At 44.4% G+C, this 16276-nt stretch overlaps 1 protein-coding gene across 1 annotated transcript in view; it reads left to right on the top strand.

The window, feature by feature from the left end:
* The window catches only part of LOC145338703 (NACHT, LRR and PYD domains-containing protein 3-like), a 65097-nt gene that overhangs the window by 15121 nt on the left and 33700 nt on the right, over positions 1 to 16276 (top strand). The window contains 2 exon segments of the mRNA XM_080183102.1: positions 871 to 1041; positions 7802 to 7972. Of these exon segments, the coding sequence (XP_080039228.1) occupies positions 871 to 1041; positions 7802 to 7972 (342 nt within the window).

Genomic DNA, 16276 nt, shown 5'->3' with positions numbered 1-16276 from the left:
TTATCCCTGAAGCTCCATGTAACAAATTGTCTCTCTCTCTATTGGAGAGAAATATTAATATTTCATTGGGGACTGTGGCTACTAACACTGTCCACACGGCAACATCACCAACTCACAGCTGAAATATCAATACATTTCCAACCATTATCTTCACAGAATTGTTACGGTTCACAATGAGGCCATTTGGCCCATTGAGTCTGTACTAGCTCACCAAATTAGCATTAGGAATGTGTGTCATTCTCCAGCCTTTTTCTCGTATCCTCGCTCAATGTTTATATTCAAATAATCATCTAATTCCTTTCTGACTGTTTCGATACAGCCTCCCTCCACCACACTTCCCGACTGTAATTCCAGACCCGAACCACTGGCAGTGTGAAAAAGGTTTCTCTCTCATCATCTTCAACCCCACCACACACTCCATTCCTGAGCCACTGACCATCCCATGTCCCTCCCTGTGACTCAGGGTAAGGACATGGGAATCCTGAGCTCTTCCCTTTCACCATCATCCTTTTTATCATTTAATCACTCCGACACTTCCATTTTGTTCTTTCCTTGTCACCCGCCCATCCCCAGCTCCCTGTCACTTCAAACAATTTAATTCACTGCTACTTCCAAGTTCTAATTTTAACGAATTAAACTGAAACTAAATCTGTTTCTCTCTTCACAGATATTGTCTGACCTGATGAGAGTTTCCAACATATTGATTCATATTTCAGATTTACAGCATTAATATAATTTTGCCTTCTGTATGAACTGAAGTTGTGTTTCTTGAATGTCCCGAGCTGTACATTATTATTGTTAATGATCTTATTCTTAAAAACACTGTGGATTTACCCTGATTCCTGTTATTTTTCTCTCTCTGATCTCCAGTCTCTGGGGTAATCATCTCACTGATTCTTGTGCCGAGGACCTGGTCTCTGCTCTCAGTACAAACCGCTCACTGATAGATCTGAATCTGGGTCACAATAAACTGGGAGATTCAGGAGTGAAACGGCTGTCTGTGGCTCTGAGGAATCCGGACTGTAAAATACAGAAACTGGAGTAAGTAGCAGACTGTGTGAGATTGTGTTTATAATAACTGAATATTCAACAATATAATTTCACCACTGGTATTTGTATAAAAAACACTGCCCATTACTATTGGTGTCAGTTATGAATAAGGAAAATTGTTTTTCCTCTGACTCCTGTTGCTTCTCTCTCTGATCCCTGAGCAATGGGATGTCAGTCCCACAGATCCTTATGTTGAGGGTGTGGGGGAATAATGTTATGGTTCACCCTCTGAGGTTCTCTCCTCCTCCTCAGATGTGCACAGCTCTCCCTGGACATAGGCCCTTCGGCCCATCAAGCCTGTGGCAGCGACTCATTCTTATTCAGATCCAGTACTTGTTGCTCATTCACAGTTTCTATTCCTCTGTTCGTCTCCCGTTCATGTTTCTATCGAGATAAACCTTGAACATTGGGAACGTGCCTGCTTCTGTCAACTTCACTGGCTGTGCATTCGAGGCACCCACCATCCTCTGTGAAAACTTTCCCCGCACATCTCCTCTAAACTTTCCCCCTCTTGCCTTCAAACTGTCCCGTCCTGTAGTTGACCTTTCCACCCTGGGGAAAAGACTCCAACTATCAACCATATATCTGCCTCTATCAGGTCACCCCTCAGCCTCTGTCTTTCCAGTGAAAACAATCCGAGTTTATTCAACTTCTCTTCATACCTTAACCAGACCAGGCAACATCCTTGTAAACCTTCTTTGGTTCTGAATATTGTTTGGGGTCTATAAATGATTCCCACAAGTGATCTTTTAACTTTGTTAATTCTTATCTGTACCCAAACTGATTCTGCATCTTGATCATTGGAACTAAGTTCAACTCTCTCTCTACTTACATCATCTGTTACTAACAGCGAGACTCCACCACCATGTCCTGTCCTCCATTTACTGTCATCTATTCACTCTCCCCTTCTCCAAAGCATCCACATCCTTCTGGTTATCTGGCGATCAGCACTGCACTCAATATCCCATATTGGGCCTAACTAAAGTTTAATACAGCTGGAACATAACTTGCCAACTTTTATACTCGATGTCCCGGCCAATGAAGCGAGCATGCTGCATTCCTTGTTGACCAAGTTATCCACCTGTGTTACCACTTTCAGGGATCAGTGGACAAGTACACACAGATCCCTCTGTGTGTCAATGCTCCTGGTGTTTTACTCAGACAGGGAAGGCTGGGGGACAACCATGTGGAGTTCTATCAAATTATAAAACGAAGGAGAAAGGTTTCTTTCTCAGGGTCAATAACCAGTTGTATTGATTTAAGACATTGAACAGAAGTTCCAGAGGAGAATTGAAGATGACTCAGTGGTTAGCATTGCTGCCTCACAACATCAGGGACCTTTGTTTAATTCCAGCCTCTGGTGACTGCCTGTGGAGTTTGCACGATCTCCCCATGTGTGCGGGTTTCTGTCAGGTACTCTGGTTTCTCCCACAGCCCAAACTAGTGTAGGTTAGGTGGATCGACCATGCTAAATTATCCCTTAGTGTCCTAAGATGTGTAGTTTTGGTGGATTTGCCATGGTAAATGTCCAGTGATAAGCAGTTGTGTGGGCCTGGTTAAGATGCATCTTCGGAGAGTCAGTGTAGAGTGGATGGGGCGATTGGGCCCCTTCTGCACAGTGGGGATTCTCTGGTTCTGTGGAAATGTTTTTTCACCCAGAGGGTAGCGGGAATCTGGATCTCACTGTCTGAAAGGGTGGTGGAGTCAGGAACACTCTCAACATTTAAGAAGCATTCAGACAAACAGTTGAAATGCCGCAGGGTACAAGGCTATGGAGCATGTGCTGGTAATGGATTAGAATAGATTGGTGCTTGATGGCTGACACAGACACGGTGGGCCGAAGGGCCTCTTTCTGTGCTGAAAACCTCTATAACGGCCCAGGGATTGGAAGTTATGAACCAGAACCTGAATCTTCACTAATCCCTGTTATTTCTCTCTCTGATCCCAATGCAATGGAATGTCAATCACATTGATTTTTGTGCCCTGGGTGTAGGGGAATAATGTAACGGTGACTCTGAGGAACCGTTCACATGTTTACAGGGGGACAGGGGTCACCCAGTCTCACAACCCTTGGTTTATGAGGAAGGGGAAAGAGTGAATGGAGGCAATTGTTAAAACGCAGGCCAGAAAATCCAAGGTGTTTTGTGAAGTTAGCCTGGACCTTTGGTTTTACATTTGATTTTGGTATTGATGAGCATGAGGTGTTTCACTCCAGGTATGAATCAAGTGACCCACTAGGAAGCTTTTATCAAACACAGTTTATTTAAGAATGCAATTGGAATATAACAACAAGAATTAGCATAACCTTTACCAATTGCAAGACATAAACATGACACAGTATAACTCATAACAGCTAGCTATCTCTGTTGTTCCTATATAAAGCAATACCCACAGACATACACCCTTCTCCAACATTAGTTAGCACAAAAACAAGAATGCTCACGTGTTGCCGATTTCCAGCTTTTTAACACTTCCAGACAGCCAACCGACAATTGTTTTCAGAGAAGGATTTAGCCTCTGAACAGCCCAATCGCAGAGAGGTAACCCCAGTCTCTGACAGCTTCCAACACAGCAACACTTCAACAGCAAAAACTCCAACTTCTGAGAGGGAAACAGCACTGCTGTTTGTCTTAACTTCAAGCAGCTTCTGAAAGCAGAATAAAAACTAGAATGTTCTGTGAAAAATAGCTGTCCCTCGGTCACATGACATAACCTGTCAATCACCCACAATCAAGCTCTACTCTGCCATCCCAGGGGAACACTGAAACAACAGAACACTGCATTAGTTCAGATTAAAATCAACATGATGTCAATTATACTGCTTCAGTAGCAATAAAGGAAACCGGTTACAGATAGCACGGTGCCGACAGTATAACCTGCATAGAAACATGATTAAAATAGAAACTAGAAGCAGGAGTTGGCCATTCGGCCCTTCGAGCCTGCTCCTCCATTCATTTTGTTCATGGCTGGTCATCGAATTCAATATCCTTCAATATTCAGTATATTTCTTAAGGGTATAGTTTGTAATAAAATGTACATTCCAACACATCCTTCAGCTGGTTCCATGTTACCAGTGATGGGCGAACGAGCTCTGTGTGCCAGAGAGTCTCCTGTACCCATTCATTCAACTGCTCACTCTGAGCTTCACAACAGATATCACAGTCAGTGATTTCCCACACAATCTGCTATTCTCCCACCTCCAGCAGAATGAGGGGAGATCTCATTGAGACGTATAAGATGATGAATGGGATGGATAGGATAGAGGTGGAGAGACTCTTCCCGCTCAAGAAAGACAGTAGGACTAGGGGGCACAGCCTCAAGATAAAGGGGGGATGGTTCAGAACGGAGTTGAGGAGGAACTTCTTCACTCAAAGGGTGGTGAATCTCTGGAATTCTCTGCCCGTTGAAGTTGAACGGGAGGACTTTGAATAGTGTGGAGGAGCAGAGGGATCTAGGTGTATGTGTACATAGATCCCTGAAAGTTGGGAATCAAGTAGATAAGGTTGTTAAGAAGGCATACGGTGTCTTGGCGTTTATTGGTAGGGGGATTGAATTTAGGAGTCGCAGCGTCATGTTGCAACTGTACACAACTCTGGTGCGGCCGCACTTGGAGTTTTGTGTGCAGTCCTGGTCCCCACATTACAGGAAGGATGTGGAGGCTTTGGAGAGGGTGCAGAGGAGGTTTACCAGGATGTTGCCTGGTATGGAGGGGAGGTCCTATGAGGAGAGGCTGAGGGATTTGGGGTTGTTTTCGCTGGAAAGAAGGCGGCTAAGAGGGGACCTTATTGAAACATATAAGATGATTAGAGGTTTAGATAGGGTGGACAGTGATAGCCTTTTTCCTAGGATGGAGAAATCTAGCACGAGGGGGCACGACTTTAAATTAAGGGGGGGTAGTTATAGGACGGATGTCAGGGGTAGGTTCTTTACCCAGAGGGTGGTGAGGGATTGGAATGCCCTGCCTGCTGCAGTTGTAAATGCGCCTAGTTTGGGGGCGTTTAAGAGACCTCTGGATAGGTTTATGGACGAAAAGGGATTGGTTTAGATTAGTGGGTTAGTGTTTTTTTTTAAAAGCTGGTCGGCGCAACATCGTGGGCCGAAGGGCCTGTTCTGCGCTGTAATGTTCTATGTTCTATGTGGTGGAGGCTGCCTCGCTAAATATTTTTAAGACGCGGGTTGATGGGTTTTTGATAAGAGAGGGGTATTAAGGGTTATGGGGAGAGGGCGGGAAAGTGGAACTGAACCACGACAGATCAGCCATGATCTTATTGAATGGCGGGGCAGGCTCGAAGGGCTAGATGGCCTACTCCTGCTCCTATTTCTTATGTTCTTAAGATCTGGACGTTGTCAGCATTTTTAACTCATTTCCTGTCCTTCCGTGCACCCTTCTACAGGCACGTGAAGGTCCACTGTTACTCTTGTTGTACTGGAGAATTTCTCATTTCCCGAGTTGTGATAATTAAACTTAACAAAGTTTGCTTTTCTAAAAATCAACTAGTTTTTATTATCACAAAACTGCATGCAGTTTATGGCTGAATCTTGGAAACAGAGAACATAGAACATAGAACATTACAGCGCAGAACAGGCCCTTCGGCCTATACCAATCCCTTTTCGTCCATAAACCTATCCAGAGATCTCTTAAACGCCCCCAAACTAGACGCATTTACAACCGCAGCAGGTTCTATCCCAAGACTGCACCCACTACAAGGATCAATTCAATAATTATACATTTTCTTATCAGTGTACATGTTAGTAATACAAGCAGTGGGACATTGAACAAAACAAATTCTGTGACTCACTCATCCCCGACCTTGGTTCAGTGACTCCTTCATGCCTTGTTTCCTGTAATAAACAGGTTCTGTGACTCCCTCAACGCCGACCTTATCTAATGTCCCGTACGTTATCTCAAGGTATCTGGAGTCAACTGTGTAAAGGCCGACTGAGGCCAAGCATTTGGCCTTCACTGGTTGTAGTCATTTCTTTGTTCCGAGTCAGTCAGTTTTACAGGGGTCTGGCATGTTGAGTTGGTCCTTACTCTATCATTTTAAATACTTGACCATTTTTCTCATCAGGCCACTGCTTCATTTGTACCCTATCACATTATCCCATCAAAGACACAAGTCTGTGCTGGTAACAACCTGACTGACCATCGTGTCTGCACAGGGAAAGCCTGTGACCATCTCACAGTGTAAGAGTTATCTGACTAACCAGAACGCTGCAGAGAGAGGCTGACATGTCTCTGACAGTCGATGCTGCTGTCTGGGCATTTCCTGTGTCTGTGTGGGGATGGCCTTTCTACCATTTCACTCTCATTCTCATTTGACCCCATATCCCTCTGCTTACATGTTATAGGATGCTTCACCACCTTGTCAGAACATAGCAGGTTCTTCATCCTTTTGCCTCACTGCAACCGTATAACCCACGCCTGCTCAGGTCTCCGGCAATCTCCATCCCGTTATACTTGGATTGATGTGACAGATACTCTCCAGTCCTGAGAGAACAGAAATTTGCTCCAAACTCACGTAGCCTTGGGGAACACGACCAAGTGTTGCTAAGTACATCATTGAATTGAGTTTAACCTTCCTCCTCCTATTTCAGCCCTGTGTTCAGTAACCAGGCCTTCCTCACTGCTCTCTCCAGAGCTGCTGCCTATGAAATTGCTGCTGGTGCCAGCATTGCCTGAACCGGGACATCCCCTGCAGCGAGTGGTTAACGGCTGGAATTCACTGTCCGAGAGTGTGGTGGAGACACGTTCAGTTGAAAATTTCCGAAGGGAATTGGATTATTATCTGAAAAGGAAGAATGTGCAGGGATACGGGGAGAATTTGGGGGAATGACACTGAGTAAATTGCTGATTCAGAGAGTCAGTACAGACAGTGTGGGCCGAATGGTCTCCTTCTGCTCTGTAACAATTCTGTGATTCTACCTGAGAGAGATACCAATGGCCCTTAGTGGACACTGGTTAAATTATCTAACCCTGTTAACACTGCAACATCACCAGCTTCCAGTTAAAATATCAAAACATTTCCAAACATTATCTTCACAGAATTATTGCCGAGCTCCACAAGGTGAAATGTGTCTGCCCCGGCTCACCAAACTAGTATTAGGAATTTGTCTCATTCTCCTGCCTTCTCCTCGTATCTTTACACATTGTTTCATTCGAATGTTCATCGACTGCCCTCTGTGATGCCTCGAATCAGCCTCCCTCCACCACACTTCCCAGCTGTAATTCCAGACCCGAACCACTGGCAGTGTGAAAAAGGTTTCTCTCTCATCATCTTCAACCCCACCACACACTCCATTCCTGAGCCACTGACCATCCCATGTCCCTCCCTGTGACTCAGGGTAAGGACATGGGAATCCTGAGCTCTTCCCTTTCACCATCATCCTTTTTATCATTCAATCACTCCGACACTTCCATTTTGATCTTTCCTTGTCACCCGCCCATCCCCAGCTCCCTGTCACTTCAAACAATTTAATTCACTGCTACTTCCAAGTTCTAATTGTAACTAATTAAACTGAAACTAAATCTGTTTCTCTCTTCACAGATATTGCCTGACCTGATGAGAGTTTCCAACATATTTATTCATATTTCAGATTTACAGCATTAATATAATTTTACCTTCTGTATGAACTGAAGTTGTGTTTCTTGAATGCCCCGAGCTGTACATTATTATTGTTAATGATCTTATTCTTAAAAACACTGTGGATTTACCCTGATTCCTGTTATTTTTCTCTCTCTGATCTCCAGTCTCTGGGATAATGCTCTCACCGATTCTTGTGCCGAGGACCTGGCCTCTGCTCTCAGTACAAACCGCTCACTGATAGATCTGAATCTGGGTAACAATAAACTGGGAGATTCAGGAGTGAAACGGCTGTCTGTGGCTCTGAGGAATCCGGACTGTAAAATACAGACACTGGAGTAAGTAGCAGACTGTGTGAGATTGTGTTTATAATAACTGAATATTCAACAATATAATTTCACCACTGGTATTTGTATAAAAACACTGCCCATTACTATTGGTGTCAGTTATGAATAAGGAAAATTGTTTTTCCTCTGACTCCTGTTGCTTCTCTCTCTGATCCCTGAGCAATGGGATGTCAGTCCCACAGATCCTTATGTTGAGGGTGTGGGGGAATAATGTTATGGTTCACCCTCTGAGGTTCTCTCCTCCTCCTCAGATGTGTACAGCTCTCTCCGGACACAGCATCCATTGATTTGTGAAAGGTGGGAGAGTGAATAGATGACAGTAAATGGAGGACAGGACGTGGTGGTGGAGTCTCGCTGTTAGTAACAGATGACAGTACAGCAGCGAGAGGTGAACTTAGTTCCAATGATCAAGGTGCAGAATCAGTTTGGGGAGAGATAAGAATTAACAAAGTTAAAAGGTCACTTGTGGGAATCATTTATAGACCCCTAACAATATTGAGAATCTCTGACACAGTCCACAGGAAATAATAATGGGGTCTTGTAAAAACAAACTGCAATAATCACGGGTGATTTTAATCTTCATCCATGAAGAAGAACAAAGAGCCACAGAACACAGTAACAGGCCCTTCGGCCCACCAAGCCTAACTCCTAATCCTTATTCAGACCCAGTACTTACTGTCCATTCGTGGTTTCTATTCCTCTGTCTCCTGTTCCTGTGTCTATAAAGATGTGTGTTGAACATTGGTAACATGTCTGCTTCCACCACCTCCATTGGCAGTACATTCCACACCCCACCCTCTGTGAAAACCTTCCCCACACGTCTCCCCTAAACTTTGCCCCTCTCACCATCATCCTGTGCCCTCTTGTAGTTGACCATCCCACCCTGGGGAAAAGTCTCTGACGATCCACCATGTCGATGCCTCTCATAATTGTGTTCACCTCCATCAGGTCACCCCTCAGCCTCCCTTTTTGTTCTGAAAACAATCCGTGTTTATACAATCTCTCCTCATAACAACCCTCCATGGCCAGGCAACGATCTGGTAAACCTTCTTTACACCCTCTCCGAAGCATCCCCATCCTTCTGGTAGTGAGGTGAACAGAACAGCAAGCAATATTCACATGTGGCCAACTAAAGTTTCATCCAGCTGTAACATAACTTGCTAACTTTTATACTCGATGCCCCAGTCAATGCTGTCTGCCTTCTTCACCACCTCATCCACCTGTGTTACCATTTTAGGGATCTGTAGACTTGTACACACAGATCCCTCTGTAGGTCAATGCTCCTATGGGTTCTTCCATTTACTGTATAAACCGCTCAGATTGTAAAAAGTTGAATAGAAGATTAGTTCACAGAATGTATTCAAGTAATTTCCTGGAGAAGTACGTTCCAGTGTCAATCACAAAACAAGCTGTTTTAGACATGGTGATGTGGAAATGTGTGGCGTTTCCAACAAAAATAGATTCCTTTCATTTGAGAAACAGCAGCAGAAGTGTTCCAGCCATTACTAATTCAAGGATTGTATTAGATTAAGCAAAGATATGGCACCGGGTTTGGCACTGCTGCCTCACAGCGTCAGGGACCCGGATTCATTCCAGTCTTGGACGACTGTCTGTGGAGTTTGCACATTCTCCCCGTGTCTGTGTGGGTTTCCTCCGGCTGCTCCTGTTCCCTCCCACAGTCCAAAAAATGTGCAGGTTGGGTGGATTGGCCATGTTAAATTGCCCATTAGTGTCCAAGATGTGTAGGTTAGGAGGATTAGCAACATATGCGGAGTTACAGGAAACCGGGCAGCTGCAGGTCTATTAGTCTGACAGTGAGAGTATGGAAGATCCTACAATAATTTATAATAAAGGAAGTGAGAACAGAACACTTCGTAATTAATGGCAGGATTTGACAGGACCAACATGGATTTATGAAAGGCTGGCACGGTGACACAGTGGTTAACATTATTGTATCACAGCCACGGGCCCGGGTTCAATTCTAGCCTTGGGTGACTGTGTGGAGTTTCTACATTCTCCCCATGTCAGTGTGTGTTTCCTCTGGGTGCTCCGGTTTCCTCCCACACTCCAAAGATATGCATGGTAGATGGATTCACCATGATAAAATTGTCTTTAGTTTCCCAAGATGTGTAGATTAGTTGGATTAGCCCTTGTAAATTTGTGAGGTTATGGGGAGCGGACCTTGGTAAGATACTCCGTCAGAGTGTCTTGATAGGTGGAATGACGACCTCCTACACGAGGGATTCTGTAGTTGGATGATTCACTCACTAGAGGTTATTAAAGAAAATTGGAGCATATGGGATTGGGAGCAATATACCAGCATGGATTGGGAACTGGTTAGTGGACAGAAACAAGGAGTTGGAATATGTAGGTTATTTTTGGGTTATGATGTGGAGATGCCGGCGTTGGACTGGGACAAACACAGTAAGAAGTGTCACAACAGCAGGTTAAAGTCCAGCAGGTTTATTTGGTAGCAAGTTAGTGGCGTTTGCTTCCAAATAAACCTGATGGACTTTATCCTGGTGCTGTGAGAGAATTACCTGTTTTTGGATTGACAACCTCGAACTAGTGGAGTACAGCAGCTATCCAGAGCCTATATCAATGATATGGATGTAGGGATCAAATGTAATATTTCCAAATTTGCGAATAATAGAAAACCATGTGGAAATCTGAATTGTGAGGAGGATGCAGTGATGTTTGAAGGGGATGTGGAGAGGCTCAGGGAGTGGACAGATGTTTGCCAGCTGGATGACAAGTTGGAAATATGTGAGGTTATCGAATTGTGTAGGAAAAACAGACATTAAGACATCTCCAAATATATTTTGATGTCCTTGTCCATGAGGAACTGTAAGTGAAGATGAGAGCAATTAAAATAACAAATGGTATGTTAGACATTATTCTAAGAGGATTTGAGTTGAGGAAAAAGATGTCTTCCTGTAATTATCTGCAGCCTTGCTGAGACCAACCTGGAGAATTGTGGACAGTTTTGGTCTCCTGACTGAAGCAAAGATGTACTTGGCATGTAAAGAAGGTTCACTAAAATAGGTCCAGGGACAGATGGGTTGTCCTCTGAGGAACAAAAACACTTTATTCTCAGGCCTTTAGAAGAATGACAGCTGAACGTATTCAAACCTACACTATTTTACGGAGTTCAATAGGCCAGATGCAGAAAGGATGTTTCCTCTTGCTGGAGGGTCTGAAACCTGGGACACAATCTGAGAATAAGGGGCAGTTATTTAGGCTGAGATGAGGGGTATTTGATTCCCATTAGAATGCTGGTGAATCAAGGAATGCAGGGATAATGTTGGAAATGGTGTTGAAGCAGAGGATCAGCCATGGTCACATTGAATGATGGAGTGGATTTGAAGGACAGAATGGATGATTCCTGCTCCTGTTTCTTAACATTCTTATTGCAATAGGAATGGAAGGTAAGAGTAAGAAGGTTTTGCTGCAGCTTTACACGTCCTTCATTAGAACACAATTGGAGTAATGTGTATAGTGTTGAGCTATTTACCTAAAGGATAGAATTGTATTTGAACCAGTTCAGAGAAAGTTCACTCGGCTGATTCCTGGGATGGAGAGGTTTATTTTATCAGGAAAATTTCAGCAGATTGGAGCAAAATGTGTGAAAGTTCAGAAGATTAAAAGGTGATTGTATTGAGGAGATGAAACAGGGTAGTTGCTGAGAGGCTGTTTCTTTTTGTCCAGAACAAGGGGACAGATTTTCAAATGTAATTATCAGTCCCTTAAGACTGAGAGGAGGAGAATTTATTTTTTAGATGGTCACTGGTCAGTGGAATTCTGTTCCCTGGAGACTAGTGGAGGCAGAGTCATTGAATATATTCAAGGCTGAGTTAAGAATGATTTTGGATTGAGAAGTGAATCAAGGGTTACAGAGGAGTGAGCGGGAAAATAATTGTGACTACAATTCGATCAGCCTTGATGGAGCTCGAGGGGCTGAATGGCCTTCTGCTGCTCCTAGTTATTTTGTTCTTATCCCAATACGTCCTTCAGACTGCTCTCTGTGACCAGTGATGGATACACAAGCTCTATGTTTTATCCTCACCAGACACTCTCCTGTACCCATTCATTAGGCCTCCCACTCAACCCATCTCACCAGCAGTAATGACCCACTCTGTCCCCAGGCCTTCCTGATCCAGGACTTCATCTTCCATTGGTGTAAGGATGGTAAGATCTGGATGTCTCCACTCTTCTTCACTCATTCCCGGATGGTGTTTGCTCTCTTTCCAAACACACAAATTGTCCCTCACTCATCAAACACATGCTCTAGCCCAGGGTTGTCCAACGTGTGGACCAAGGGGTGAATGTGACCCTCGAAGCCCCTCAATGCGGCCCCCGGAGCGAGTTTCCAGAATCTCAGTCACACAGTTCAGTTTGAATGGAGGAATCTGTATGGAGCTGCTCCAATCACAGGCCGTTTCTTTCCCATGTTTGCTGCTGATGGGTTTTTGAGCCAATCTGCAGCAAATGTGGGTGCAGGGTGTGGACATTGCTGGTTAGACCGGCATTCATTGCCCATCACTAATTACCCTCACATCCCCGAGGGGCCTGTAGCAGTCGGTAACATGCGCTGGTCTTGCCAGTGACACCCCTATCCATGAACAATTGAACAAAAACATACTTTGAGAGGTGGACAGGTGGTTTTCACCAGTAGACAAACCAGTGATAGCGATTTGTTTCATCATTCTTATACCCCAGGAGGCGGGACAGTAAGTTGCAATGAGGAAATAAGAATGGATATGGATAGGTGAGGAGAGTGGGCCAAAATCAGGCAGATGGACTTTAAGGTGGATAAGTGTGAGGTCGTGCATTTCGGTTGGAGAAATGGCAGAGTGACTTATTATCCAAATGGGGAGAGAGTTCAGGGTGCTGCAGTGCAGAGGAATGTGGATGTCCTCGTTCATGAGTCCCAGTAAACTAGCATGTAGCTACAGCAGATAATAAAGGAAGTGAATGTGAATGAAAGGAATAAAATATTAAAGTAAGAAGGTATTGTTGCAGCGATACAAGGTGAGGCCCCACCTGGAGTATTGTGCACAGTTTTGGTTCCCTTATTTGAGGAAAGATGTAGTGGAATTGGAGACAGTTCAGAGGAGGTTCATTAGATTGATTCCAGAGGTGAGGGGTTTGTCGTATGAAGAGAGATCGAACAGTTTAGGCTCAGACTCTGTGGGATTTAGAAGAATGAGGGGAGATCAGATTGAAATATAGAAGCTGATAAAAGGTATGGATAAAGTAGCTTCCACTGGTGGGACATTCTAGGATGAGAAATCCTCATCTTAGGATAAGGGGCAGCAAATTTCAAACAGAGTTGAGGAGAAACTACTTCTCCGAAAGGGTTCTGAATCTGTGGAATTCACTACCCCAAAGTGCGGTGGGTAAACTTACAAAGGATTTAGACAGATTTTTAATTGGTAATGGGTTGAAGGGTTATGGGGAGATGGCAGGAAAATGGGGATGAGGAACATATCAGCCATGATCGAATGGCGGAGCAGGCCCGATGGGCTGAATGGCCTAATTCTGTTCCTGTATCTTAGGTACTGGTGAATTAATGAGCTGAAGACTCAGCTCAGCTGTCAATGGTAATAATCTCAGTACAGAATAGTCAGAATTATATCCCTATTAATAATGGGCAGTGTTTTTAATAACACAAATAATGATACTACAAGTCCCATAGCTATCAATATTCGTGTTAGAAACACTGTCCACTGTTAATAGACACATAACCAGCTTGGCAGTAAAATTAAAGACCATGAAATAAAACAGACAATGGCAGCATGGATATGAAGTTATCTGTGAGACAGACAGGAGTGGGTGAACTGTACTCTTTCAGTTAGAGGAAGCTTACAGTGGCTTTTCCCAGCAATCAGTACAGTGTTACTGTGGCTAATTGTCTTTACAGATATTAACAAATTAGACTGGGGTGTATCTAAAAATGAGATGTGAACCTGGTGAAGCTCCAGCACACGGCCACTTGCAGCCCAGAGAGAGGAAGCAGCATATGATAGACCGAGCCCTGGATCAGATCAGAGATCTGCAGTCCTGCCATATCCACTCATAAATAGTATTAGACATGGAACAAATGTTGGACATGCTGCTAACATTAGGTGACACGGTGGCACAGTGGTCAGCACTGCTGCCTCACAGCGCCAGGGTCCAGGGTTCAATTCCGACTTTGGGTGACTGTCTGTGTGGAGTTGGCACATTCTCCCCGTGTCTGTGTGGGTTTCCTCCGGGTGCTCTGGTTTCCTCCCACAGTCCAAAGATGTGCAGGTTCGGTTGATTGGCTGTGCTAAGTTGTCCCTAGCACTCTGAGGATGTGTAGGTTAGGGGGATCAGTGGGCCATATATGTGGAGTTTCAGAGACAGGGCCTGGATAAGATACTTTTTAAAAATTGGTGCAGACTCAATGGGCCCAATGGCCTCCTTCTGCACTCTGGGAATTCTATGATTCCAGAAACAATCCACAAGAATCCCATCGTTACTGATGAGGGAACCCAGACCATCAGTACAAACAACGAGGCTGAAACATTAGCAGCCACCTTCAGCCAGAAGTGCTGAGTAGAATGATTAATCTCAGCCTCCTCCTGAGGTCCCAGCATTACAGATATCAGTTTGATTCACTGTATGTGAGGTAAAGAAATGACTGAAGGCACTGTGTACTGTAAAATCTGTCAGCCTGGCAGTACCCCAGCAATGGTACTGAAGAATTGTGCTCCATAACTAACCATTCCCCGAGCCAAGCTGTTCCAGTACAGTTACAACACTGGATCTACCGGACAATGGGGAAAAAAGCAGGACAAATCCAATCTGGTGAATTACTACTCCATCAGTCTGCTCTTGATCAACAGAAAATGTGTCATCCTTCCAATGCCTCATGATCATCACTGCAGGAGTTCCTCAGGGTGATGTCCGAAGCCCAACCACCTTCAATTGCTTTATCAATGACCTTCCTTCCATTATAAGGTCAGAGTGAGGATGCTCACTAATGATTGTACAGTGCTCAGTACTGTTCACAATTCCTCAGATACTGAACCAGTCCATGTCCATAAACAGCAAGACCTGAACAAAACAGAAAATGCTGGAAAATCCCAGCATCCTGACAGCTTCTGTGGAGAGAGAACAGTGAACCCTTCGAGTCTGGATGACTTTTCATTGGAGCTCGGGGGCTGAAGAACATTCAGGATTAATCTGATAAATAGCAAGTCTGGCTTCAGTATGTTGTGTGCCAGGAGAGGACCATCTCAAACAGAAGGCAATCTAACCACATTCCCTTTACATTGAATGACAGCACCATCACTGAATCCTCGACCGTCAACATCCTGAGTGGTGGGGCCGCACTGGGACCATTGAACAGACACTGAACTGTAAACACTGTGGCTCCAAGGGTAGATCACAGCCTGGGAATTCAGAGATGAGGAACTCACCTCCTGTCTCCCAAATGCTTGTTCTCCATCAACAAGGTACAAGTCAGCAGTGTGATGGAATCCGCTTGTCTTACTAGAATGAGTGCAGCTTCAGAAATATTCAAGATGCTCATCCGTGTCAGAGGAGCTGAATGGATCAACAGGCCATCCACCAAATTAAACACTGACTCTCTCCATCACTGACACACAGTGCCAGCAGTGTGTACCACATACAAGGTGGATTGTAGCAACTCACCACATTTCCTGAGACAGCATGTTCTAAATGTGTACTAATTATCACCGAGATGGTCAAAGATGTCAGAAGAATGGAACATCAACCAGCTTCAGATTCCTTTCCAAGCCACACACCATGCTGACTTGGAAAGTATTGCATTACCATCACTGCTGTGGGATCATAATCCTGGATGTCCTTTCCGAATGGCATTGTACCAGGTGGCTGCAGAATTTAGGAAGATGGCTCACCACCCCCTTCTCAAGGGCAATTGGCAATGGGCTACAAGTGTTGGCATTCTCTGTAACACCATCATTCCATGAAAAAATGAAGACCAGCTCTACCCACTGAAGGATTGAGTAATTGTGCCTGTGTGTAACCCAAACTCAGTTACAGAGGAGAAACACAACAGCTGGGACAGTGCAACTAGAGTGACCATTGAGCAGGTCGGAGGGTTTCTAAAGATAGATCTGGTGGAACTATTCAATATACCCAGCGAGGGTCTCAATGTCCTGGTGTTGTGCTGTGTTCGATACAACCTGGAGTTAGAGTGGAGAAGCTTTGAACAAAGTGTGATGCAATACAATGTTGACCAGATGCTTCATGATGAGGAACCCCATGGACCACAGGCCAGGG

The sequence above is a fragment of the Carcharhinus amblyrhynchos genome, unplaced genomic scaffold (assembly GCF_965287045.1).
Source record: "Carcharhinus amblyrhynchos unplaced genomic scaffold, sCarAmb.v2.hapA chromosome_144, whole genome shotgun sequence".
Classification (NCBI taxonomy): domain Eukaryota; kingdom Metazoa; phylum Chordata; class Chondrichthyes; order Carcharhiniformes; family Carcharhinidae; genus Carcharhinus; species Carcharhinus amblyrhynchos.
Note: the sequence above shows the minus strand (reverse complement) of the source record. Positions and strands in the feature narration are given on the sequence as shown.